We start from the raw sequence: 25,809 nt of genomic DNA, 5'->3' as shown, positions 1-25,809 counted from the left end.
ACAGTCCTCATTCCGGAAACACTGCCACGGATGGCTGTCCGGCTTCGAGCACAGTCCTCATTGCGGAAACACTGCCACGGATGGCTGTCCGGGTCTGAGCACAGTCCTCATTCCGGAAACACTGTCACGGATGGCTGTCCGGGTCTGAGCACAGTCCTCATTCCGGAAACACTGCCACGGATGGCTGTCCGGCTTCGAGCACAGTCCTCATTGCGGAAACACTGCCACGGATGGCTGTCCGGGTCTGAGCACAGTCCTCATTCCGGAAACACTGCCACGGATGGCTGTCCGGCTTCGAGCACAGTCCTCATTGCGGAAACACTGCCACGGATGGCTGTCCGGGTCTGAGCACAGTCCTCATTCCGGAAACACTGCCACGGATGGCTGTCCGGGTCTGAGCACAGTCCTCATTCCGGAAACACTGTCACGGATGGCTGTCCGGGTCTGAGCACAGTCCTCATTGCGGAAACACTGCCACGGATGGCTGTCCGGGTCTGAGCACAGTCCTGATTCCGGAAACACTGCCACGGATGGCTGTCCGGCTTCGAGCACAGTCCTCATTGCGGAAACACTGCCACGGATGGCTGTCCGGGTCTGAGCACAGTCCTCATTCCGGAAACACTGCCACGGATGGCTGTCCGGCTTCGAGCACAGTCCTCATTGCGGAAACACTGCCACGGATGGCTGTCCGGGTCTGAGCACAGTCCTCATTCCGGAAACACTGTCACGGATGGCTGTCCGGGTCTGAGCACAGTCCTCATTCCGGAAACACTGCCACGGATGGCTGTCCGGCTTCGAGCACAGTCCTCATTGCGGAAACACTGCCACGGATGGCTGTCCGGGTCTGAGCACAGTCCTCATTCCGGAAACACTGCCACGGATGGCTGTCCGGCTTCGAGCACAGTCCTCATTGCGGAAACACTGCCACGGATGGCTGTCCGGGTCTGAGCACAGTCCTCATTCCGGAAACACTGCCACGGATGGCTGTCCGGCTTCGAGCATAGTCCTCATTCCGGAAACACTGCCACGGATGGCTGTCCGGCTTCGAGCACAGTCCTCATTGCGGAAACACTGCCACGGATGGCTGTCCGGGTCTGAGCACAGTCCTCATTCCGGAAACACTGCCACGGATGGCTGTCCGGGTCTGAGCACAGTCCTCATTCCGGAAACACTGTCACGGATGGCTGTCCGGGTCTGAGCACAGTCCTCATTGCGGAAACACTGCCACGGATGGCTGTCCGGGTCTGAGCACAGTCCTGATTCCGGAAACACTGCCACGGATGGCTGTCCGGCTTCGAGCACAGTCCTCATTGCGGAAACACTGCCACGGATGGCTGTCCGGGTCTGAGCACAGTCCTCATTCCGGAAACACTGCCACGGATGGCTGTCCGGCTTCGAGCACAGTCCTCATTGCGGAAACACTGCCACGGATGGCTGTCCGGGTCTGAGCACAGTCCTCATTCCGGAAACACTGTCACGGATGGCTGTCCGGGTCTGAGCACAGTCCTCATTCCGGAAACACTGCCACGGATGGCTGTCCGGCTTCGAGCACAGTCCTCATTGCGGAAACACTGCCACGGATGGCTGTCCGGGTCTGAGCACAGTCCTCATTCCGGAAACACTGCCACGGATGGCTGTCCGGCTTCGAGCACAGTCCTCATTGCGGAAACACTGCCACGGATGGCTGTCCGGGTCTGAGCACAGTCCTCATTCCGGAAACACTGCCACGGATGGCTGTCCGGCTTCGAGCACAGTCCTCATTGCGGAAACACTGCCACGGATGGCTGTCCGGCTTCGAGCACAGTCCTCATTCCGGAAACACTGCCACGGATGGCTGTCCGGGTCTGAGCACAGTCCTCATTGCGGAAACACTGCCACGGATGGCTGTCCGGGTCTGAGCACAGTCCTCATTCCGGAAACACTGCCACGGATGGCTGTCCGGCTTCGAGCACAGTCCTCATTGCGGAAACACTGCCACGGATGGCTGTCCGGGTCTGAGCACAGTCCTCATTCCAGAAACACTGTCACGGATGGCTGTCCGGGTCTGAGCACAGTCCTCATTCCGGAAACACTGCCACGGATGGCTGTCCGGCTTCGAGCACAGTCCTCATTGCGGAAACACTGCCACGGATGGCTGTCCGGGTCTGAGCACAGTCCTCATTCCGGAAACACTGCCACGGATGGCTGTCCGGCTTCGAGCACAGTCCTCATTGCGGAAACACTGCCACGGATGGCTGTCCGGGTCTGAGCACAGTCCTCATTCCGGAAACACTGCCACGGATGGCTGTCCGGCTTCGAGCACAGTCCTCATTGCGGAAACACTGCCACGGATGGCTGTCCGGCTTCGAGCACAGTCCTCATTCCGGAAACACTGCCACGGATGGCTGTCCGGGTCTGAGCACAGTCCTCATTGCGGAAACACTGCCACGGATGGCTGTCCGGGTCTGAGCACAGTCCTCATTCCGGAAACACTGCCACGGATGGCTGTCCGGCTTCGAGCACAGTCCTCATTGCGGAAACACTGCCACGGATGGCTGTCCGGGTCTGAGCACAGTCCTCATTCCGGAAACACTGTCACGGATGGCTGTCCGGGTCTGAGCACAGTCCTCATTCCGGAAACACTGCCACGGATGGCTGTCCGGCTTCGAGCACAGTCCTCATTGCGGAAACACTGCCACGGATGGCTGTCCGGGTCTGAGCACAGTCCTCATTCCGGAAACACTGTCACGGATGGCTGTCCGGGTCTGAGCACAGTCCTCATTCCGGAAACACTGCCACGGATGGCTGTCCGGCTTCGAGCACAGTCCTCATTGCGGAAACACTGCCACGGATGGCTGTCCGGGTCTGAGCACAGTCCTCATTCCGGAAACACTGTCACGGATGGCTGTCCGGGTCTGAGCACAGTCCTCATTCCGGAAACACTGCCACGGATGGCTGTCCGGCTTTGAGCACAGTCCTCATTGCGGAAACACTGCCACGGATGGCTGTCCGGGTCTGAGCACAGTCCTCATTCCGGAAACACTGCCACGGATGGCTGTCCGGCTTCGAGCACAGTCCTCATTGCGGAAACACTGCCACGGATGGCTGTCCGGGTCTGAGCACAGTCCTCATTCCGGAAACACTGCCACGGATGGCTGTCCGGCTTCGAGCACAGTCCTCATTCCGGAAACACTGCCACGGATGGCTGTCCGGCTTCGAGCACAGTCCTCCTCAAACAATACAGGGAGGACCTTGTGACCTCCCAAAGACTCTTGGTCTCTCCCTTCTCCATGAATTATAATTAAGCTGGATATTTTTCCAAACAGGGAGGTTTTTTCCTTTGAGCGGGCCCACTTGGAAGAGGGATTAAGGATTGTAGGTCACTAGGATATCACTCCCTAAGTTCTGTGCAGTAAACGATTCCACTGCTCTGAAAAGCCAATTCACCAAAGAGCAGCCTACTTTTGCTAAATTACCACGGTCATTTACAAAATTCTACTGAGGAAGTAACTTCCTAGATGGTACCCTGGTGGCCTGGACAAGCTATTACAGTTTCCAGTCCTACTTCACGTACCTGGAGGACACAGCCTACTGGAGAAACTCCGGCTCCACCGTTCTCCCAGAGGCTTCATGGAACACTCGGCAGTCTGCAGTGTGCCTGCCAGAGCGGTGACAGCGGGCTGAACTGGGAGGACTCCTTGAAAGGGGTCAGAGGAAGGAGCAAGGAGCCTTGGCACATGGCATTGGTCGTGCTGGAGTTCAGTGCTGAGGCCAGCCCACACAGCACCCTTGTGGCCATTTGAAATGCAAAAGGCATAGCCAGCCTGGGTGACAGAGCAAGACCCCCCATCTCAAAAACAAAACACACACACACACACACACACACACACACACACACACACATATATGTATATGGAAACAACAAGGAGGGGACAAGGAATATAGAAGCCCACAAATGCAGTTAAACCTGGCGTTGCTGGCCTTGAATTTTTTAAGCCTGCCATGGGGATGGCAATTAACAGCAGCTGAACAACACTTGATGAAGCAATCCAGGGATGAGAACTTAGGGCAATTCATCTGGTGATGGGATCCGCCCACAAAAAATTGGGAAAGAGGTAATGTCATAACATGGGGGAGAGGATTTGCTTGTGTTTCTTCAGGTGCAAATCACCACTGGTGTGGGCACCATCCAGATTAGTCTCTTAATGTACGGGTTTCCTATATCGCTTTCTTTTCTTTTTTCCTTCTATTTTCTTTCTTTCCTTTCCTTTCCTTTCCTTTCCTTTCCTTTCCTTTCCTTCCTTCCTTCCTTCCTTCCTTCCTTCCTTCCTTCCTTCCTTCCTTCCTTCCTTCCTTCCTTCCTTCCTTCCTTCCTTCCTTTCTTTCTTTCTTTCTTTCTTTCTTTCTTTCTTTCTTTCTTTCTTTTCTTTTTCTTTTTTTTTTAACGAAGTCTTGCTCTGACGCCCAGGCTGGAGTACGGTGGTACAATGTCCACTCACTGCAAACCTCCTCTCCTGGGTTCCAAGTACACATATATTGAAATGGAGTCTCACTCTGTCTCCCAGGCTGGAGTGCAGTGGCTCGATCTTAACTCACTACAACCTCGGCCTACTGAATTCAAGCAGTTCTCCTTCCTCAGCCTTCTGAGTAGCTGAGATTACAGCTGCCTGCCACCATGGCCTGCTAATTTTTGTATTTTTAAATTAGCCAGTGTGGTGGCAAGCACCTGTAGTCCCAGCTACTCAGAAGGCTGAGGTTTGAGGATCACTTCAGCCTCGGAGGTCAGGGCTGCAATGAGCTGTTATTGCCCCACTGAACTCCAGCCTGGACAACAGAGCAATACCCTGGCTCTAGAAAAGTAAAGTGGCTGCTGAACCTGGCCATGGAACCCCAGGCTCCTCAGAAGGGACACAATAGGACACATATGGAACCAGATGGCTCTGAGACCCCCTGGGGCCTTCCCATTCCAACCCCTATCTCTCCAAACCTCAGTGGCCCAGTGGCCCCCGCTACAAGGGCATTCAAAGGACAATAAGCTCTTTTGATTTTTTTTTTAAGACAGAATTTTGTTCTTGTTGCCCAGGCTAGAGTGCAGTGGCACGATCTCAGCCCACTGCAACCTCTGCCTCCTGGTTCAAGTGATTCTCCTGCCTCAGCCTCCCATGTAGCTAGCATTACAGGCACCCACCACCAGGCCTGGCCAATTTTTTTTTTTTTTTCAGTAGAGACGGGGTTTCACCATGTTGGGCAGGCTGGTCTCGAACTCCTGACTTCAGGTGATCCATCCACCTTGACCTGCAAAAGTGCTAGGATTACAGGCGTGAGCCCCCATGCCTGGCCTGCTTATGATCATTTTTTTGTGTCGGATGGGGCAGCATTATAATGTGACCCATTACTGTAGGTAATGACATAGAGAAATTCACCAGGATTGAGCCTTATGAGGATGCTGGAGACCTTTTAACAGTGAGAGTGTATTTCAAAGTTCTCAAGTTGCTTTTTCACGGATCACCTCCTTCACAACCATCTCGTGTATAATCCCCACCTTCTGGATGTGGAAATGGATGCAGGAATATGGAGCGGCCTGTCCCAGGTTACGTCACTGGAAGGAGTTGCCAGTGGAGCCAGGTGTTTTGATTCCAAGCCTACTGTTTTTCCCACTGTCTGTATCACAGCTGCCTGTCTCGACTAATCTGCTGCAGAGAAACTCTGGAAGGAATAGAGTTGACATCCAAATAGCTATAAATCTGCAGTGGGACAGGCAGTCTATGTTAGCATCTAAAAGGCTGCAGAGGTAGCGGGGGAAAGCTGAATGCGGTGTTCATGGCCATGGTTTCCTTTCATTCTATGAAGAGTGTGCTTGTCAAGCACCATCTGGAAGATGATATGCAGCCCCTTCTCCGTGACGAATGAAGACACGCAGAGGCAGATTCCAGAACAGCATCTACATCTTTGTTCGGTGATGTCAGACCCAGAATTGAGTTGTTTAAAAACTTGCTCTCAAATACAGGCACAAAAGTCATGGCGCAGGAGGCTCATATGGAACTCGGACAAGCCAAGAAGGGGAGGTTCTTATCTGAGATTGTAAACAAACATTCTCCCGGGAGAGATTTTAAAAACCTTTTAATGGAAAGACAAAGCAGACACAGAAATCCACCCAAATCAAATGTGGAGCTGGGTAAGTTATTGTGAGGTGAGTGAGCTTGTAATCACCCTCTCTGGTCAAGAAATTAGACATCGCCAGCTGCCCCAGCGTCTCCTCCGTGTGCCTGGACCCAATGACCATCCCCTTCCTTCTCTTTCAAAGTAGTCACTCTGATTTATAGTAATCACTTCCTTTCATTTCTGTATGGTTTTATCACTCAAGTAGCTATCCCTAGACACTGTAGTCTACCCTTTGTTTTGCTTTTGAGACAGGGTCTCACTCTATCACCCAGGCTGGAGTGCAGTGGCACAATCATGGGTCACAATAGCCTCGACTTCCTAGGGCTCAAGTGATCCTCTCACTTCATCCTCCTGAGCAGCTGGGACTGCAGGTGCGTTCCACCATGCCAGGCTATTTTTTTGTATTTTTTGTAGAAATATAATTTGATTATGTTGCCCACAACTCTAGGCTCAAGTGATCTGCCTGCCTCAGCCTCCCAAAGTGCTATGATGACAGGCGTGAGCCACTGCCTCCGGCCTATAGTTTAGCCTTGCCCATTAAAAATTTGTAATACATAGTGTAATATGTGGTCAAGTCTCTTTTAATGTACAGGTTTCCCCTCTATCTCTCGCTCTCCTTTTTTTTTGATACAGGATCTTGTTCTGTCGCCCAGGCTGGAGTACAGTGGCATGATATGATACCTGCTCACTGCTACCCCTGCCTCCCAGGTTCAAGTGATTCTCCTGCCTCAGCCTCCCAAGTAGCTGGGATTATAGGCACCTGCCACCACACCTGGCTAATTTTGTATTTTTAATAGAGACGGGGTTTCACCATGTTGGCCAAGATGGTCTTGAACTCCTGACCTCAGGTGATCCACCTCAACTTGACCTCCCAAAGTGCTGGGATTACAGGTGTGAGCCACCGTGCCTGGCCTCCCTCTATCCCTTTCTTTCCCCTACAGTTTACCTGCTGAAGTGCCCAGGACATTTGGTATCTGGAGTTTGCCTACTATACCCTCTTGGTGCAGTTCAACATGATTACTCTGTCTTCCGGGTTTCCTGCAAATTGGTACCTGGAACCAGACTGAACTGGAGGCTAGCTTGATCCCTTTTGCAGGATATAAATGGCGTGTTCTTTCAGCAGGAGGCATTCATGTCTTGTTTCCACACTATTTCAACGTTAGCCGCTGTCGATGCTCAGTGCATATGTCTGTTAACTAATTGTGATTTGCAAAATGATGACATCTTAATTCAATGTATTTTTCAATGATTGGTTGCAATATTATTATAAAAAGACACTTCCAGCTGAGCACAGTGGCTCACGCCTGTAATCTCAGCACTTTGAGAGCCTAAGGAGGGCGGATCACTTGAGGTCAGGAATTTGAGATGAGCCTGGCCAACATGGTGAAACCCCTCTCTACTAAAAATACAAAATTAGATGGGTGTGGTGGCATGTGCTTCTAGTCCCAACTACTCAGGAGGCTGAGGCCAGAGGGTTGCTTGAACCAGGAGGCAGAGGTTGCAGTGAGCTGAGATCATGCCACTGCTCTCCAGCCTGAGTGACAGAGTAAGACTCTGTCTCTCACAAAAAAAAAAAAAAAAGGCCGGGCATGGTGCCTCACACCTATAATCCCAGCACTTTGGGAGGCCAAAGCTGGTGGATCATGAGGTCAGGAGTTTGAGACCAATCTGTTCGAGACCAGTCTGGCCAACATAGCGAAAACCCATCTCTACTAAAAATACAAAAAACTAGCCAGGTGTGGTGGTGTGTACCTGTAATCCCAGCTACTCAGGAGGCTGAGGCAGGAGAATTGCCTGAACCCAGGAGGTGGTTTCAGTGAGCCGCGATCACACCACTGCACTCCAGCCCGGTGACCGTCCAAGACTCCATCCCCGACCCCCCCCAAAAAAAGATACTTCTTCTCATCTACAACCTGGTTTTCCCATGATACACTTCATATAGAAAGGCAAGATAATTGTTTTCTAATTTGCCAGTTTTTAAGATAATGAGTTGTTTCCCTATTATGCTCTGAGGGCAACCAACGAGTTTTGAAAAATATGATTATAAACTTCTGAATTTAAATATATTTGGTGGGTTCGAATGCATTGTAATGAGTTTCTTATTGACACTTGCGTTTTTTTTTAATCTTTAGCAAATAAAAACATCTAAAGTGGGCTCTTGACCCCTTTTGGCATTGCTCCAGTGTAACAGCCTTTCACAGCTCTTTTGCAGTCCTGTATGATCCCAAGCTTCAGCTCAGCCATTTATTTTATTGAGAAATGGTATATTATTTCAGGACCACAGTCTGGGCCCTTGGGATGCTCATTGCTACTGGATTGATCATTGTTTCTAGATTTTTTCAGTGGACAGAGCTACGAAACACACACACACACACACACACACACACACACACACACACACACACAGTTATCTACACAGATAGACAACCTGTCTCATGAATTCATATTCCTATTTCTAGTTCAAATTGAGGACTACAGAGCTCTGTATATAACCTAGCCTGGGTATCTCTCCAGCTCCTTTCCTCTACCTCAAAAATCTGGTTTTCAAGATCACAAGGATGATCGAATTGAATATCCTATAATACCTCATTTGCTTAATCCTGTATTATGCGAAGTATCTCCTAATACTGATACTGATACTACCAGAACCAACTGATTGCCGAAAGTAGTTCCAAGTTTTATACATGCTTTCCCCATTCAACTCATTTAAAAAAATAGCCAAATTACATCTACATTGTCATAGTGTATAACCAGTACATACTATACTTTTCTTTTTCTTTCTTTTTTGAGAAAGAATCTAGCTCCGTGGCCCAGGCTGAAGTGCAGTGGTGCAATCTGGGCTCACTGCAACCTCCACCTCCCAGGTTCCAGTGATTCGCATGCCTCAGCCTTCTGAGTAGCTGGGATTACAGGTGTGTATCACCACGCCCAGCTAATTTTTGTATTTTTAGTAGAGATGGTGTTTCACCATGTTGGTCAGGCTGGTCTGGAACTCCTGACCTAAAGGGATCCACCCACCTCAGCCTCCCAAAGTGCTGGGATTACAGGTTTGAGCCACCATGCCTGGCCTAGACTTGCTTTTTAACACTCAATTGGTATTTTAGAAAATAACACCTTTCTGAAATATAATTCACATACCATAAAATTCACTCTTTTAAAGCATACAATTCATTGTTTTTTAGTGTATTCACAGAGTTATGCAACCATCATCACTATCCAATTTTAGGACTTCTTTTGTCACTTGAAAAAGAAACCTCTACCCATTTGTAGAGATTCCCATTCCTCCTGTTTCCAGCTCTGACAGCCACTAATCTGTTTTCCTTCTCTCTGTGGATTTGCCTCTTCTGGGCATTTCATACCAATAGACTGATGGCCTTTTGTGACTGGCTTTTTCCACTTAGCATAGTATATTCAAAGTTCATCTATGTTATACATGTATCAGTACCTAATGACTTTTTGTGGCTGAAAATCTTGTCTAGTTGTGATAGACAACATTTTGTTTGTTTGTTCATCTGCTGAAGGATGTATAGGTTATTACCACTTTTGGCTATTATGAATCATAGTGCTGTCAATATTTGTATATGAGTTTTTGTGTGAAAATATGTTTTCAGTTCTCTTGGGTATATGTCTATGACTGGAATTGCTGAGTCACATGGTAAATCAAAGTTTAACATACTGAGAAATTGCCAGACTGTTTCCAAAGTCGTTGTGCCATTTTCAGTTCCCACTAGCTGTGGATGTTGCATTCCTCTTATATACACCTAATTCCATCAGAGAGCTAATATGTACTTCCGAAAAATACATGAAAATGAGTGCTTTATAAGACTGTATGAAGTTTCCACTGTCTCCGTATCCTCACCTGCACTTTCTATCATCCATAGCTTTGATTCTGATCATCTTTTCATGTGTGTGTAAAGAGGTGTCTCACTGGCCAGGCGCGGTGGCTCATGCCTGTAATCCCAGCACTTTGGGAGGCTGAGGTGGGTAGATCACGAGGTCAAGAGATCGAGACCATCCTGGCCAACATGGTGAAACCTCGTCTCTACTAAAAATACAAAAATTAGCTGGGTGTGGTGATATACACCTGTACTCCCTGCTACACGGAATGCTGAGGCATGAGAATCACCTGAACCTGGGAGGCGGAGGTTGCAGTGAGCCCAGATTGCACCACTGCCCTCCAGCCTGGGCAACAAAGAGAGACTCTGTCTCAAAAAAAAAAAAAAAAAAAAAGAGGTATCTCACTATGGTTTTGATTTACATTTCCCTAATGACTGATGATGCTGAGTATCTCTGCATGTGCTTATTGGCTATTTCTTTTTTTAGAGGGTTTCACACAATTCAATATGATTTGAAAATGATCAGAGACAAATTTCAGTGAATCAGTAATTTTGAAAATGGATGTGCTTCTCTGAAAAATCAGGAATGATGTTGAGCCTCCTATTTGTGTATATAGGGGTATAAAAATATATAATAAGTGTATCAAAGGATTTCCTAATTAGCTTTAGTCCTTGCAGTCTTATAAAGCACTCATTCTCATGTATTTCTCTGAAGTTCATATCAGCTGTCCGACGTAACTAGGTGTATATAAGAGGAATGCGACATCAGCGGACACGTAGGTTGATATCACGACCTGGCTACTGTGAACAATGCCGCAGTGAAGGTGGACTGCAGATATCTCTGCAAGGTACAGATTTTATTTCCTTTCGCGGACATCACTCCAGAACTTTTGCCTGCTTTTTACTCGGGTTATTTATTTCCTTACCATTGAGCTATAACAGTTTATAAATATGTATGTTTATTGTATGTATTTATAGGATAAACATATATATATTTTTTTTCTGATTTTAGACCCTTAACAGATATATGATTTACAAACATTTCTCCCTATCTGTGCATTGTCTTTTCATTTTCTTGATAGTGTCTTCTGAAAAAAGGTTTAAATTTTGATGAAGTCCAATTTATCTATTTTTTTCTTTAGTTGCTTGTGACTTTGGTTTCATAGCTAAGAAACCACTTCCCAATCCAGGATCAAGTACATGTATATGTATGTTTTCTTCAAAGAGTTTCATAGTTTTAGTTCTTCCATTAGGGCTCTCATGGATTTTGAGTTAACTGTTGTACATGGTGTGAGGGAAGGGCCCTCATTTTGTCTCAGTTTTAAAAGGAGCAATATATTAATGTTCACCATCTATACTGATGTCAATGTCTGTCTAGTTACTTGGTTGATTGAAGCACATTAACTAATGCAATTCTTCAGAAAGAGATTATGGGGAACAAGACTCTCTAAATTTTTGTACATTGATGATAGTCGCAGTTTCGCTCTTGTTACCCAGGCTGGAGTACAATGGCACAATCTCGGCTCACCGCACCCTTTGCCTCCCGGTTTCAAGCAATTCTCCTGCCTCGGCCTCCCAAGTAGCTGGGACTATAGGCGTGCACCACCATGCCCAGCTAATTTTTGTATTTTTAGTAGAGACGGGGTATCACCATATTGACTGGAATGGTCTCTATCTCTTGACCTTGTGATTTACCTGCCTTGGCCTCCTAAAGTGCTGGGATTACAGGTGTGAGCCACCGCACCTGGCCCTGCATCCTTTCTTTTTTAAAATTATTATTGTTATTTTTTAAGTTCCAGGGTACATATGTAGGATGTGCAGGTTTGTTACATAGGTAAATGTGTGTCATCGTGATTTGCTGCACCTATCAACCCATTACCTAGGTATTAAGCCCAGTATGTATTAGCTCTTTTCCCTAATGCTCTTTCCCAATTGCCCTCCCCTGACAGGCCCCAGTAAGTGTTGTTCCCCTCCCTGTGTCCATATGTTCTCATTGTTCAGCTCCCATTTATAAGTAAGAACACATATGCTTGGTTTTCTGTTCCTGCATTAGTTTGCTGGGGGTAATGGCTTCCAGCTTCATCCATGTCCCTGCAAAGAACATGATCTTGTTCCTTTTTATGGCTGCATAGTATTCCATGGCGTATATGTACCACGTTTTAAAAATCCAATCTATCTGTATCCTTTCTACTTAAAATTTAGTTTTAGTGGATATAAAATCTTTGAGTAATATTTTCTTTCCTTGTTTTTCCTTAAAATGCTTCCACATTGTTTATCTGGCATGATGAATTATTGTCCAATATTTTTTCCCCTCTTAAGTCACCCGGTCTTTTTGCCTTGATCCCCAAAATAGCTTCTTTTTCTTTAGAGCTCAGAAATTTTATTCCAATATATTTTAGTCATGACCATTCTGGTTTGATATTGTCTGGTACAGAGTATCATCCTTTAATATGCAATTTCAAATCTTTTTTAAAATGCAGAATGATTTTCTTGAGCGATGGTTCTTCGTATTTGTTTTGTTCCTTTGCTTTGCTTTCCCTTTTTAGGAACTCCTTTCAGCCACGTGCTGGATCTTCTTTAAAACTCTTCAAATATGCCAGTGTCTGAAATCTTTTCTATCTCTTTAATCTTTTTATGATCTTAAACATTTTCCTCCTTTTTGCCTTTCATTACTCCTTAGGTTTTTATTAATTGTGTTTATTCACTCTTGTGCGACTTTTTTTTTAGTCTTTATTTCTGAAATTCTTTTTTCCTTTCATTTCTGTTTTACATATAAGTCCATCCACGATTAGCTTTCGATAGATTGTTGTATAAAGTGCGAGGTTTAAATAGAAGTTGTTATTTATTTGGCTTTGCTTGTTGATGTCCAACTGCTCTTATACCATTTGTTGAAAAGGTTATTTTCCTCCTGTCTTGAATCGCTTTTGCACCTTTGTCAGAAATCATTTAACCCTGTCTCTACAAAAAATACAAAACATTAGTCAGGCATGGTGGTCTATGCCTGCAGCTACTTGTTGGGCTGAAGTATGAGAGTCTCTTAACCTAGGCGGCAGAGGTTGCAGTGAGCTGAGATTGTGCCGCTGCACTCCGGCCCGGGCGACAGAGCGAGACTCCATCTCAAAAAGAAAAAAAGCAATCAGTTAGCATATTTTGGGGGTCCGTTTCTGGGTTCTGTGTTGAATTGCATTGAACTATGTGTTTATCCTTCTGCCAACACTACAGAGTATTGATTACTCTATCTCTACAGTAAGCTTTAATATCAAGTAATTACTCCCACTTAATTCTTCTCTCAGATTATTTTAGCTATTCTAGAGCTTGTACCTTTTTGCATACACTTAAAAAAAATTTACCTATGTGTTTTTTTTTTTAGACGGAGTTTCACTCTTGTTACCCAGGCTGGAGTGCAATGGCGCGATCTCGGCTCACCGCAACCTCCGTCTCCTGGGTTCAGGCAATTCTCCTCCCTCAGCCTCCTGAGAAGCTGGGATTACAGGCATGCGCCACCATGCCCAGCTAATTTTTTGTATTTTTAGTAGAGACGGGGTTTCACCATGTTGACCAGGATGGTCTCGATCTCTTGACCTCGTGATCCACCCACCTCAGCCTCCCAAAGTGCTGGGATTACAGGCATGAGCCACCATGCCTGGCGACCTATGTCTTAAAAAAAAAAACCACCTTTCTGGGATTTTGATAGGAATTACAGTAAACCTATCAGGAAATTTGGGGAGAATTTACATCTTTACTATGTTAACTCTTGCAATCCATGAATACAGTATGTTTCTCCATTTGCTTAGGAGTTTTTTAAAAAAATGTCATCATTGTGGTGATTAATTTTATGTGTCTTTACTGGGCCACAGTACCCAGATATTTGGTCAAATATTATTTTGGGTGTTTCTGTGCTTATGGATGAGATGGAAATTTAACTCAGTGGACTTTTGTGTGAAGCAGATTCCCCTCTAGAATGTGGGTGGCCCTCACTCATCTAATCCGCTGAAGGCCCTACAGAGCAAAGTTACAGTTTAGGTCTGTTTTGTGGTTATGTCTTTCTGGTGTGCTCTGGTTGTCTATAGGGATGTTACTGTATTGCTTATTATCTTTTTTGAATATCTTTCTTAAGAATCTAATTACACTTAATCCCTACAAGAAAAGAGTAGAAAAGGGATTTCCACATCCTTTCCAGGTTAGGGGATCATTATGGTCAAATCTGAAATCTCCTAGAAAGTTGTTTTTGTTTAGACCCCACACTTACATTGCCGAATGATTTCTGAAATTTCATTACTTGGTCTGCTTATTCTAAAGATATTGAACTAATGATATAATTAGAAGACGAAAATTAATAAAGGCATTACAATAATGACTATTGAATTATAGGTAGTAATTAGCCCATAAGAAATATGAGGTCTGGTGCAAGGTCTTATTGATCTTTACATGGCTTAAGGTAATGTCTTGTGTATTATTTCACTCAATAGATAGTTATAGAACAGACGGAGGAACATTTTACATTCTTTCTTAATTTTAAGAAAGACATCAACATAAAAAGATTTACTATAGCTTTTATTCTAATAAGGTGTTACGTGCACTGTGGGAAATTCAAGAAATACCCATTGTGAAGTCTCCTCTCAAAGTTATTATACCATATTTGAGGGAACAGCTTAATCTCTTTTACCTTATGCTGACCTAGAAGATGGCTCACAGATACCAAGCCACCTCTGCTGAACATGTGTGCGCTGCTCTTAGTCTGTGAATGGTGTTAGATCTCGCCCTTTCTCCTGTTTTGGTTCAGTCTGGCATTTTTGAGGTTCTAATCTGACTTTGTCTTGTGGTTGCAGACCCTCTGGGCCTAACTTTCCCTTTGGTCTTTTCCAGCATAACTTGTTCTGCTGCTATTAGGCCAGGGGAAGCTAGACCTAAAGGGAGTACCTTCAGATAGAAGTACTGACACAATAATAGAAAAATAACTGGCACTTAGTGTTTGCTATGCGCCAGGTGCTGTTCTAAGAACTCTAGATGAATGAAATCATTTAATCCTCACAAGAAAGTTACAAGGTAGGTATTATTATGACTTGCATTAGGAATTGAAGCTGGGGTTTTTACTAAGGCAGTGTGACACCAACATGTGTGCCCTAACCATTCTGCTGCCCTGACTTTTCGATGTGAGCAAAGAGCTGATGGAGGGATAAAACTTGCACAGGTATTGAAGGAGGTCATTCTCACCAGGAGTGACCCAGTACTCTCCAGAAGCTTAGAAGCCAAAGGCCGGGCTCGGTGTGGTGGCTCACGTCTGTGATCCCAGCACTTTGGGAGGCTGAGGGCTCACTACCTGAGTTCAAAAGTTCAAGACCAGTCTGGCCAACATGGAAAAACCCCATCTCTACTAAAAATACAAAAAATTAGCATGGGTAGCGGCAGGCGCCTGCAGTCCCAGCAAGTCCGGAGGCTGATGCATGAGAATTACTTGAATCTGGGAGACGGAGTTTGCAGTGAGCCTAGATTGTGCCACTACGCTCCAGCTTGGGTGACAGATTCTGTCTCAACAAAAATAAAGAAAGAAAGAAGGAAGGAGGGAGGGAGGGAGGAAGGAGGGAAGGAAGGAAGAAAGGGAGGGAGGGAGGGAGGGAAGGAAGGAAGGAGGGAGCGAAGGAAGGAAGGAAGGAAGGAAGGAAGGAAGGAAGGAAGGAAGGAAGGAAGGAAGGAAGGAGAAAAGAAAAGACAGAAACCAAAGGCCAGTATTTTGCTGGAGCAGAGGATTAGAGAAACACGCTGGAGAGAGTGCAGAGAGAAGTTGGTTTTGTGGAATGGTCCAGGTTACCACTGAGCATATATCTAGCTTGCTTGCATGAAAAAAGCTAACATGTGCCCTATGAATTATGTCTCAGCAATTTGCTGCTGCTGCTCTTGCTGTTGCTATAAAAAGGTGAGGCCAACACATCATCAGCACCAAAAATGAGTGCGTCCTAATGCTTATTTCTCTAAGAGACTTTCCATTTATCCACAGGCAAAATGTTTTACTTTTGTTTTTCACTAAAAAAAAGTGAAGGAGTTCTGGTTGAAGGTGACTCTCATACTTCAGAGCCAAATGATAAATTTTACTCCATTATTTTCTGTTCAGTTGATGGATGACAATAAAATCTCATGTGGCCTGACTCATAATTTTCATAGTTTTTCCCTAAAGGCAAAACGTTTCTTTCACGTGTAAGTTTGAGTCTGAGCATGTGAATAACTGCGTATTCTAATGAAACCATTAGAATGCATAGGTTTCTCATCACCTGATTTAACGGTGCTAGTTAACTTGAGTGGAGCTTACCTCTTAGCCTCATTGCCCTCCTTGGCTAATCCAGTCATTTACTTCTCTGGGGCTTTTCACCAAATTCTAGTCAATACCATCTCAGAAGTGTTAAAATCTTCCATTTTAACATAGTTTAGGATAGAGAATTAACTTGAAAAAAGAGTAATCGAATACCACTGTCTGCCGAGGACGGTGCTAAGTGCGTTAGTTTACTGCAAACATGAATTATTCCTGTCTACAGGGAACTTACTACTAATGGAGAATGCCAGCATTGATAAAGTGCATAATATTTGAAAAATCCTTTTCTATATTCACGATCTAACTTAAATCTCATCACACAACCTTTGAAGTAATAAGTATTCCAAGGCCTTTCAAAATTAGGTTTCTCCTCTTCCTTCACTTAGTTGTCCTTTTTTTTTTGTTTTTTTTGAGACGGAGTTTCACTCTTGTTACCCAGGCTGGAGTGCAATGGCGCGATCTCGGCTCACCGCAACCTCCGCCTCCCGGGTTCAGGCAATTCTCCTGCCTCAGCCTCATGAGTAGCTGGGATTACAGGCACACACCACCATGCCCAGCTAATTTTTTGTATTTTTAGTAGAGACGGGTTTTCACCATGTTGACCAGGATGGTCTCGATCTCTTGACCTCGTGATCCACCCGCCTCGGCCTCCCAAAGTGCTGGGATTACAGGCGTGAGCCACCGCATCCGGCTGTCCTTTAATTCTTTTGGTAGCAATGAGACAGACATTTTAAACCCAAGGAACAAAGACAAGTCAAAAGTCTATGTGCCTTATTCTCCAGCAGCGTCCAGGGAGTCCAGCGTGCTTCCAGCCCTTCAATGACAGTCACCTGAACAAACGTGCCCAGGACGCCGGCGGACAGGTACCTGTCCCAGTCACTGCTTTGACTTCCTTTGGGGATATATCTACAAGTGGAACTACTGGGTCATGTGAAAATACTACGTTTATGTTTGAAGAACAGCCAGATTGTTTTCCACGTTGGCTGCAGCATTTTACATTCATTCCAGCAGTGTACAAGTGCTCCAGTCTCTCTACATCCTCTCCAACACTTGCTATTATCATTTTTTATTACAGCCATCCTCACGGGTTTGAAGGGGTATTGCATTCTGTTTCTTTTTCTTATTGTGGTAAAATATACGTAATGTAAAATTTGCCATTTTAACGATTTTAAGTGTGAAATTCTGTGGCATTAAGCACATTCACAGTTATCAACCATCTCCAGAAGTTTTTCATCTTTCACAGTTGAAACTGTGCCCACTAAACACTAACTCCCCATTCCCCCCAACCCCCAGCCTCTGGTAACCACCACCCTACTTTCTGTCTTTATGAATTTGACTGCTCTAGGTACTTCATACGATAGAGCTGAACAATATTTGTCCTTTTGTGATTGGCTTATTTCACTTAGCACAATGTCTTCAGGGTTTGTTCATGTTGTAGCATGTGTCAGAATTTCCTTCCTTTTAAAGACTCAATAAGATTCCATTGTATGTATAGACCACATTTTGTTTATCCATTCTTCCAAGGATGGACACTTGGTTTGCTTCCACCTTTTGGCTATTGTGAATAATGATGCTATGAACATGGTACATAAATGTCTCTTCGATGCCTGTAATCCCAGCACTTTGGGAAGCCAAGGCAGGTCTGTCCCCCAGGCTGGAGTGCAGTGGCACGAACACGGCTCATTGCAGCCTGGACCTCCAAGACTCAGGCAAACACCTCACCTCAGCCTCTCAGGTAGCTTGAACTACAGGTGCACACTGCCATGCTGGACTAATTTTTATATTTTTTGTAGAGATGGGGTTTTTCCATGTGGCCCAGGTTGGTCTCAAATTCCTGAGCTCTGACCTCGTAATCCACCTGCCTTGGCCTCCCAAAGTGCTGGGATTGCAGGCGTGAGCCACTGTGCCCAGCCTTCTTTGAGATTTTCTACGCATCGAATCATGTCATCTGCAAATATAGTTTTGCTTCTTCCTTTACAATTTGGATGCCCTTTATTTCCTTTTCTTGTCTGATTGCTCTGGCTGAACTTCCAGTAAAATGTTGAACAGCAGTAGTGAGTGTGGACATTCACCACATGTCAAATTCCTATTCTTGGGAAAAATCAGCCTTTCACCATTGAGTATGATGTTATCTGTGGGTCTTTCCTAAATGCCCTTTACCATGTTGAGGAAGTTAAGGGAAAGTGAGTTTTAAAACTGCTATCTATAGAAATAATTTGAGGCCTAGATTGATAATATCTTTCTTTAGAGAGACTTTTCTATTGCTTTTGCCAGTTCCTAGGGGTTTGAACGGTGCAGGATTACCTCAATTCAAATCAGGATTGGGGTTTCTGGGCACTTGCAAAAAGAAGGAAGGTTGGTTTATTTCCTGCTCCAGGGGTGCAGCCATTTGGGATTCTGTCACAAGGCAGGGGACTGGTTTACTGTGTCCCCACCCTTGGAGACTCCCGGATGCAAACTCATCTTTCTGACTCTGCGTGTGCAGCTGACAGAGCTAGAAAGGCAGCCCAGGTGCTGCTTATACGTCTCCGGATTCCTTCTAGCGAGGCCTGGTGTTCCTCATTATCTCCATGATCTGCTGCACGCACCTCTCGGATTCCTCCTCCTATTGATCTAGGCCTGGTGTTCCTCATTATCTCCATAATCTCGGATACTTTCAAGAAGATATTTAAGAAATATTCCCCCTGGTTTCTAAGTAGTCTTTAGTAGGAAAAGTAGCTGGTCTGCCGTTTCTAGAAGTAGAGTTTCTGCCCTATTACTGTTTCAGAGGCAGAAATTGTGAGGTCCAACTACAACTCTCTACTATCTTAGAGAGGCTACCAAGGGTCTAGTTTCCTTCCCATCCATTGATGTATAGAGAGGTACAGGTCAAAAAGGCAGGAAGCTGAAACAAGCATGTGGCGAGCAAGGCATTTGTGTGTTCCTCATCTTTCCGTGGTGCAAGCAGCCCCAAAACTGGTCTTTCAGCAAGAAGCTGACACCTCGTCACGCTTTGCTTAAGAACAGTGGTCTTGTCTCTTAGTCCCATCTGATCTAGGGAGAAGAAAAGCTGTAACTTGGTTCCAGAGCTCTCCAAGAATCTTCTGTAATACTAGGACATGTGTTATTCTAATGCTTTGATAGGAGACAAACACTGAAGATCAAAGAGGGTCAATGAGTTGTGATCGGTGTCAGGGAGGCTAAGCTCAGGCCAGTACCCTCCCTCTCTACCTTTCTCCTTCCCTTCTTTCCAGTCTGTTCCCCCCTTGCCTTTCATTCTTTCCTTTTGGCTCCCGCCAACAGACCAAATTAAAATGGAGTCAGTCATGCCAAAGTTTTAATCCACCAAGCTGAAACTCAGTTTTTTAGCTGACTTTCTGAGAAATCAGGAAGGGAGCGGGGTGGGGCGGGGGGTGGGGAGCTCAGGCGTGAGAATTAGACAAATGACAAATATTCAAATAGGTCAGTTTGAGCAGAAATAAGGAAGTTCCCTCAGTTTTAACCATTATAAGGAAAGTTATTTTGAAACAACTAATCTGCTTTTTGTTCCTCATTTCTACTTTCTTCAGTCTTTTTCTGTCTATTGCCCACATGGCAGAGTGGAGCTCTCTGAACCTCTTAGGACTGAGGGCTGTCTCATTCATGAATTGTTCATTGTTTAACTGTTATACTTATTTGTCAAAAGTTTTTCTTTTATCAATAGAATTGCTTTTTTGTCAATAGAAATGTGAAGTAATTTTAATTTCTAGATCAGTCTCTCCCTCTGATTCCGAACGAAATTTGCAGCAAAGGTAGCTCTCCTAACCCATCTTCCCCAAAATCTCCTGCTGTGCTCCTTGGAGCTCTCTTTTCATAACTTTCATAAATTAAAAAAAAAGTCAATTCACATATATTTTGGAAGCTTCTCTAATTCATAAATGGGAGATCACTGGAGGTCACAGCTGGCTCCTACCTCTATTTAATTCATCACTGATGCCTCCTAAACATCTCCCAAACACACCCAATTCTGGAAATCTCCACCATCCCTACCTTAATCCAAAACACTGTCACCTCTTGCTAGCTGACAGTAATGGCCTCTGAACACTGTTCCGCTTGGGCACCCCCAACCCATTTTTGGTACTGTAGTCAGAACCTCTTTCCAAATCTTATCATCTGCGTTTTTTTTCTTTTTGCAGGTGGAGGGTCACTGTGTAGTAGTCTCCATAACACTGAACCCAGCGTGCTAGAAGTTCTTTCCAGTAGACTGAAAGTTCCTTGGGTACAGGGAGTTTGCAACTCACTCTTCCATCCTCAGTGCCTGGCACATAGTGGGTGTATACTATTTTTCGAATAGTATACAATGTCAATAAACTGTAATTCACTAATTTGTTAGGCTATTGTCTGTTTCTGAGTCCCTTAAAGGCAGGGATTTTTGTCTGTTTTGTTCACTCATGTACTCTGAGAACCTTAAAAAAAAAAAAGCCTTATGATTAGAGAGCTCTTTATGAACTTCTGTTGGAGGAATGAATGGGAAAGATGATCACAATGGGAACCTAACTTATCGCCACTCCAGGATCATGTTTTGAAACATTGTACGGTTTGAAGCTCTTAAAAAGTGCTGCACTGCCAACTTCTAAACAGAAAATGCCTCCAGGAAATTGGAATTTGTATTGGAGTGCTCTAAACAATGCCGGTCAGAGGCTTAGTCCTGTTACAGATAAGAACTGGGGGAGAAGGCACCGTTTGGCCACCGGCCAACATTTTGAAATCAGCCACGTTATCTGTGGAATTCCTCACCCCCTGTTCATCCCTTGGCCATCTCGTTAAATTGGAAAATAAATCCCATCCCTGCTAAGGTGTTGGCTGATAAAGACTTGAGCTATAGCCCCTTCAAGAGGAATTTGCATTTTAATAGAGGATCGTCAAGCCCCAAAGGAATCAATATCTCTAACGGTGAAATTTCAAGCACCAGCAACTGAGATACTTTGGGATGAGACTCTCCAGCGTTTCTCATCCGACAGTAAGGTCTGCCGGAAAGGCACGGAAGAACGGTCTCAGGAAATAACCGGCCTTTCCCTTTGTGACTCTGAACTTTGCCTTTTCAAGTCTGGTCCCTTCGGACTCCCTAACGCAAGTGGATCTCTTAATCTGTCACTGCAGCCCTTTTCAACACAAGAAGTCTTAAAAGTTGGCTCATCCACAGGGCCAGAAAGGAATTATGGCAATTAAAACCTGCAGGTTTTCTTGGTATTCCAAGGAAGCCAATTCTTAGATATTTAAAATCCTATGTTGGCAAGAGGGAGTGGAGATGGTTTAATCGGTTATTAATGATATTCCTCATTTACATTCGTTTTGTGCAATTTTTTAAAAAAACTTTTAACTTTTATCAAAAGCATGCAAACCAAAGGTGGGTAAGAGACATCGTGTATGAGACTCCCTGGCAATGTTCTCAATGTCCTCTGGAGCTGAGTTCTCAGAGGATGGCTTGGGAGATTCTCGAACTGCAGAAAAGCGGCATCTTGGATCTTGGATTTCTGCATTCGAGAGAGGCTGCTGTCCGCCACACCTGCCGCCCAGCGCTCGGAATTACCCCCTTGTGTGCTCCCAGGCAGTCAGTCTCCGCGTCCTCAGCGCCCCGCGCGCCCATCCCGAGCCGGCTCCGGGCTCTGAGGGCTCCGCTGGCCCGCGGCCCGGCTCCCGGGCCCCTCCGAGTCGCTGGCCCTGGGCTTCGCCGCGGAGGCTGCTGCCCTCGCCCTTGATGCGCTGCCGCCCCCGCTCTCCTCCCGCAGCCCCGCCGCCGCCCGTGCGCTAGGCGGAAGCGCCGAGGCTGGGCCGCGCGGACCGCACCTGCGCCCTCCCCGCCCAGCTCCCGCTCCCGCCCCAGCCGGGGCTCAGCGCACCGCGGCGGAGCTCGCGCCCGGGAACGGTGGCGGCTCGTGCTCGGCACGGCAGCAGCAGCGGCAGCTCGCGCTCGCGCTCGGGCCGGGGAGCGCGCGGGGCGGGCGGGGGAGGGCGCGGCGCGGCCGGCGGGCGGGCGGCGCGGCGGCGGCGGCATGGACACGGGCACCGGCGGGGGCTGCGGGCGCCCGGCTCCCCGCCCGGCCCGGCCCGCTCCCGACGCGCGGCCGCCGCAGCCCCCGCAGCCGGCTGGGAGACCGTTCCCGCAGCCGGCGCAACTTGCCTCGGACCCTCGGTGAGCGGCAGCGGCGGCGGCGCGCGTGGGGCCGGGCGGGAGCGGGCGAGGCGTGCGGGCGCCCGGCGCGATGCCTCCGGCCGGCGGCCCCCGAGCGCCGCGTCCCGCCGCGCTGCCCCGCAGCCTCTCCCGCCTTCGCGAGTGCCCGGGCCGCTCCCGCATCGTGCTGGCGCTCGGGGCCACGCAGATGGCGCTCGGATGCCTCATCGTGGCCGTCAGCTTCGCCGCGCTGGCGCTCACCACCTCGGCCCGCGTCCGCCACTCCTGCCCCTTCTGGGCTGGCTTCTCGGTGAGTGTCCGCGGCCGGGCGGGTTCGGGCTCCGGGGACGGCGCGTGGGGGACGGGGGGGCGCTGCGGCCGCCGGGACAGGCCACCGCAGGCGGCAAGTTCCGGGCGCCAACGCCGGGGCCGGGCAGCTGCGGCGCTGGGCGCAGTTCGAAACTCCGAGCAGAATAACTCCAGGGCCGGGTCGCCGCTCTCGGAGCATTGCGTTCCCGCTTCTATTGCGTTGATCCCCGGAGTTACTTAGAGGAAACAGCAGCCCCGCGCCCGCGGTCCTCCGAGTCCGCAGGGGCCAGAGGGAGCGCCGGGGACCGCGCGCGCGGAGACACGACCTCGCCGGCCGCGGCCGAGGAGAGGAGGTGGGATTCGAACCCAGAGCGGAGCAGGGTCCGGGCGCGCCTCTCGCCTTCACGGCGGCCCTGGTGGGGGTGGGGGGGCCGCGGGGCATGTCCCGTCCCGTCGGGTTGCGGCTCAGCCCGGATGCTGGGGACCGACCGGACCCTGTGGTCACTCGCCGACTTGGCTTCAGGGACTTATGGTTTCCCGCGTCCGCCCTCAACGGCGTGGCTTGTGGGTGGCGGGACTGGAGGGCGACCCGCATCCGGCGTCCTGCGGGGAGGGCGGGGGACGGCGTGCTTTCTGAGCTCAGGAATGACTGATTTTCAGACTTTTAACCACCAAATCACAGAAGCCAGTGATGAACAAATACCGTAGGAGAAAGACACCGGGACATCTCTATTAAAGTAACTGTCCCCGAGAGTTAATTTTTTGGCGTTTTGTAGCATTTTGCTGACGGGTTCCCTCCCTGTATTAACAAAGAATGGACGTTATGGGAATGGGAGAGAGAGATGCAAAGCAGATATTTATGAAGAGAGGCACTTGTTCTGAGAACTCCTGACATCTGTAACTGGATTTGGTGTGTTGTGCTGAAATACATCGCATAGGCTTGTAAACTCAGTTTGTTTTGATTCCATCTACAGAATTCCAAACTAAGCCTTTATAACTAATGTTTGCTATTTGTTCTTGAGTTTTAACATTTGAAAAATTGGTCCAGCTTTGCTTATTTGTTGATTTCATAGTGGTCTTTGTTCTCTAAGTTCATCGCATGGCTTTTACCCTGACATCTGAGCAAAATTGCTTCTAGAACACCTCGATCGATACAGGTGTGGCTGTTCATCCTAATGGGGGTATTAATTTTCAAAGCTTGCTTCAGATCAAGGGTGAGACTTGGAGAGCTGAATAGGGACAACAGAATGTGTGGTCACAGCTGGGAGTGCTCAAATAAATAGAGGCAGTTGGAGGCAAGCGCACGGGAGTGATTCAAATGCCCCTCTATATATAGTTTTCACACATCTGCTGCATGGTTTTCAGCATTATTTAATATGCATTGTTTTCATGTGTGTCTAGCGGGCACTGAGGTTTAAGTCTGCTGGAACCAGCCTACAGGTGGCAGACTGTAGTGGTGAATTAGCTCCACTTCCTGGCTCCTCCCTGAACCCCACTTCCTGCTTCGGCTTTGGGTTCCCAAGGGTGTGGAGAGAGAAGTGCCTTTTAATAATAAACCTAAAGGGGAAGGCAGCAGAAAAGCTGTTTATGTGAAAAAAGCAAATTCACTCCGTTTTAGTTTAAGGAGTTAAATAAATATGTAAAACAGTTAATTCAGTTTGTGTTATTTTCTTCAACAACTCCAACCTGTTCTTTTTTTGCCCGTTAAAAGGCAGGATCTCCCTTTGTTGCCCAGGCTGGAATGCAGTTGCACTATCATAGCACTCTGAAGCCTGGAACCCCTGGGCTGAAGTGATCCTCCTGCCTCTGACTCACAAGTAGCTAGGACTACAGGTGTGTGCCACCATGCCTGGCCAATATTAAAACACTTTTTTTTTTTTGGAGATGGGGGTCTCACTATGTTGGTCAGGCTGGATTCAAACTCACAGTCCTTACCTCAAGGGATCCTCCTGCCTCAGCCTCCCAAAGCACTGGGATTACAAGCTTGAGCCACTGTGCCTGCCTTATAACCTGTTACTCCTAACTTCCCATGTTTCAGAGTAATTCCACAAAGTTCTGCTATGTATGGACGTTCCTCTAGGCTCTGGGGATCGATAATGAATCCAGCATACTCTGCTTACAATTCAGAGATGATAAAGTAACTTCTGTCCCCCGGCCCTCCATCTCCCACGTTCCTGTCTGTTTTCATGGGCTGCTTTTCTGTCTCAGACTTTGCTGCAAGCGCCTTGAAGGTTCTTTCAGGATGGTACAGTGTGTACCATTCACCTGTCTCCAGCCCTTTGCAGAAACCCTGATTGGTTCCAGCTGTGTTGGGACAGATTTGGACATTAGCATGGTTGCGAGTGGAGAACACGGAGCCATTGCCATATGTGCGCCTGCCCTCTGAGATTGGTGAAACTGCCTCGCCAAGGTTGTTCTTCACTTAAGAATGGCAGCTGGGATGGGCGGGCTGGCTTTACACAGAAATCCACACTGTGGGGCTTAGAGGTGCGCTCTGGTTTCTCTAAATCTTCTGAAATGAGACCTATGTGCTCATTAGCAACACGTGGCTTTCTAGGCCTCTGTAGTTTTCACATGGTGAAAACCCATTGTAAAAATAAACTCTCGGCCTGGTGCCGTGGCTTATGCCTGTAATCTCAGCACTTTGGGAGGCCGAGGCCTGCGGATCACGAGGTCAAGAGATCGAGACTATCCTGGCCAACATGGTGAAACACTGTCTCTATTAAAAATACAAAAATTAGCTGGGTGTGGTGGCATATGCCTGTACTTCCAACTGCTCGGGAGGCTCAGGCAGGAGAATTGATTGAACCTGGGAGGCGTAGGTTGCAGTGAGCCGAGATCATACCACTATACTTCATTCTGGGCGACAGACTGAGACTCCATCTCAAAACAAAACACAGCTTTTCTAGATTTAAGAAACAATAGCTAAGACAGCCCACACTTAGTGAGCACTTAATCTTACTGTGTGTGTAATGGCCCATCACTCTGGTGGCCTCTGCCTGCTGGCGCTCAGGATCTTGTAGTTCCCTCTCCCTGAGTATGGACTGGGCCTCTGATTTGCCTTAGCCAGTGGGACACAGCAGAACTGA

General features: G+C 47.2%; 2 protein-coding genes across 16 annotated transcripts in view; both read left to right on the top strand.

Moving 5' to 3' along the window:
* Positions 1 to 22,040, top strand: part of LOC103793584 (uncharacterized) — an 85,842-nt gene extending 63,802 nt beyond the window's left edge. For 2 of the 5 annotated variants that reach the window (XM_078375954.1, XM_054258242.1), the window contains 3 exons: positions 5,987 to 6,154; positions 17,064 to 17,144; positions 20,436 to 22,040. In XM_078375954.1, coding sequence (XP_078232080.1) covers positions 5,987 to 6,154; positions 17,064 to 17,104 — 209 coding nt within the window. In that variant the 3' untranslated portion in view covers positions 17,105 to 17,144; positions 20,436 to 22,040. Of the gene's footprint in view, positions 1 to 5,986; positions 6,155 to 10,692; positions 12,683 to 17,063; positions 17,145 to 20,435 lie in introns of those variants that run through there. The other 3 variants (XR_013536574.1, XM_078375955.1, XM_078375957.1) reach the window with 3 other exon arrangements.
* A 203-nt stretch (positions 22,041 to 22,243) lies between these two features.
* Positions 22,244 to 25,809, top strand: part of ENTREP2 (endosomal transmembrane epsin interactor 2) — a 425,727-nt gene continuing 422,161 nt past the window's right edge. For all 11 annotated transcript variants that reach the window (XR_013536571.1, XR_013536568.1, XR_013536572.1 and 8 more), the window contains exon 1: positions 22,244 to 22,721. Coding sequence is in view for 5 of the 11 variants with exons in the window: in XM_078375953.1 (XP_078232079.1) it covers positions 22,503 to 22,721 (219 nt within the window). In the remaining 6 variants the exon portion in view is untranslated. The remainder of the gene's footprint in view (positions 22,722 to 25,809) is intronic.

This window comes from Callithrix jacchus, chromosome 6, assembly GCF_049354715.1.
Source record: "Callithrix jacchus isolate 240 chromosome 6, calJac240_pri, whole genome shotgun sequence".
NCBI classification, from domain to species: domain Eukaryota; kingdom Metazoa; phylum Chordata; class Mammalia; order Primates; family Cebidae; genus Callithrix; species Callithrix jacchus.
Note: the sequence above shows the minus strand (reverse complement) of the source record. Positions and strands in the feature narration are given on the sequence as shown.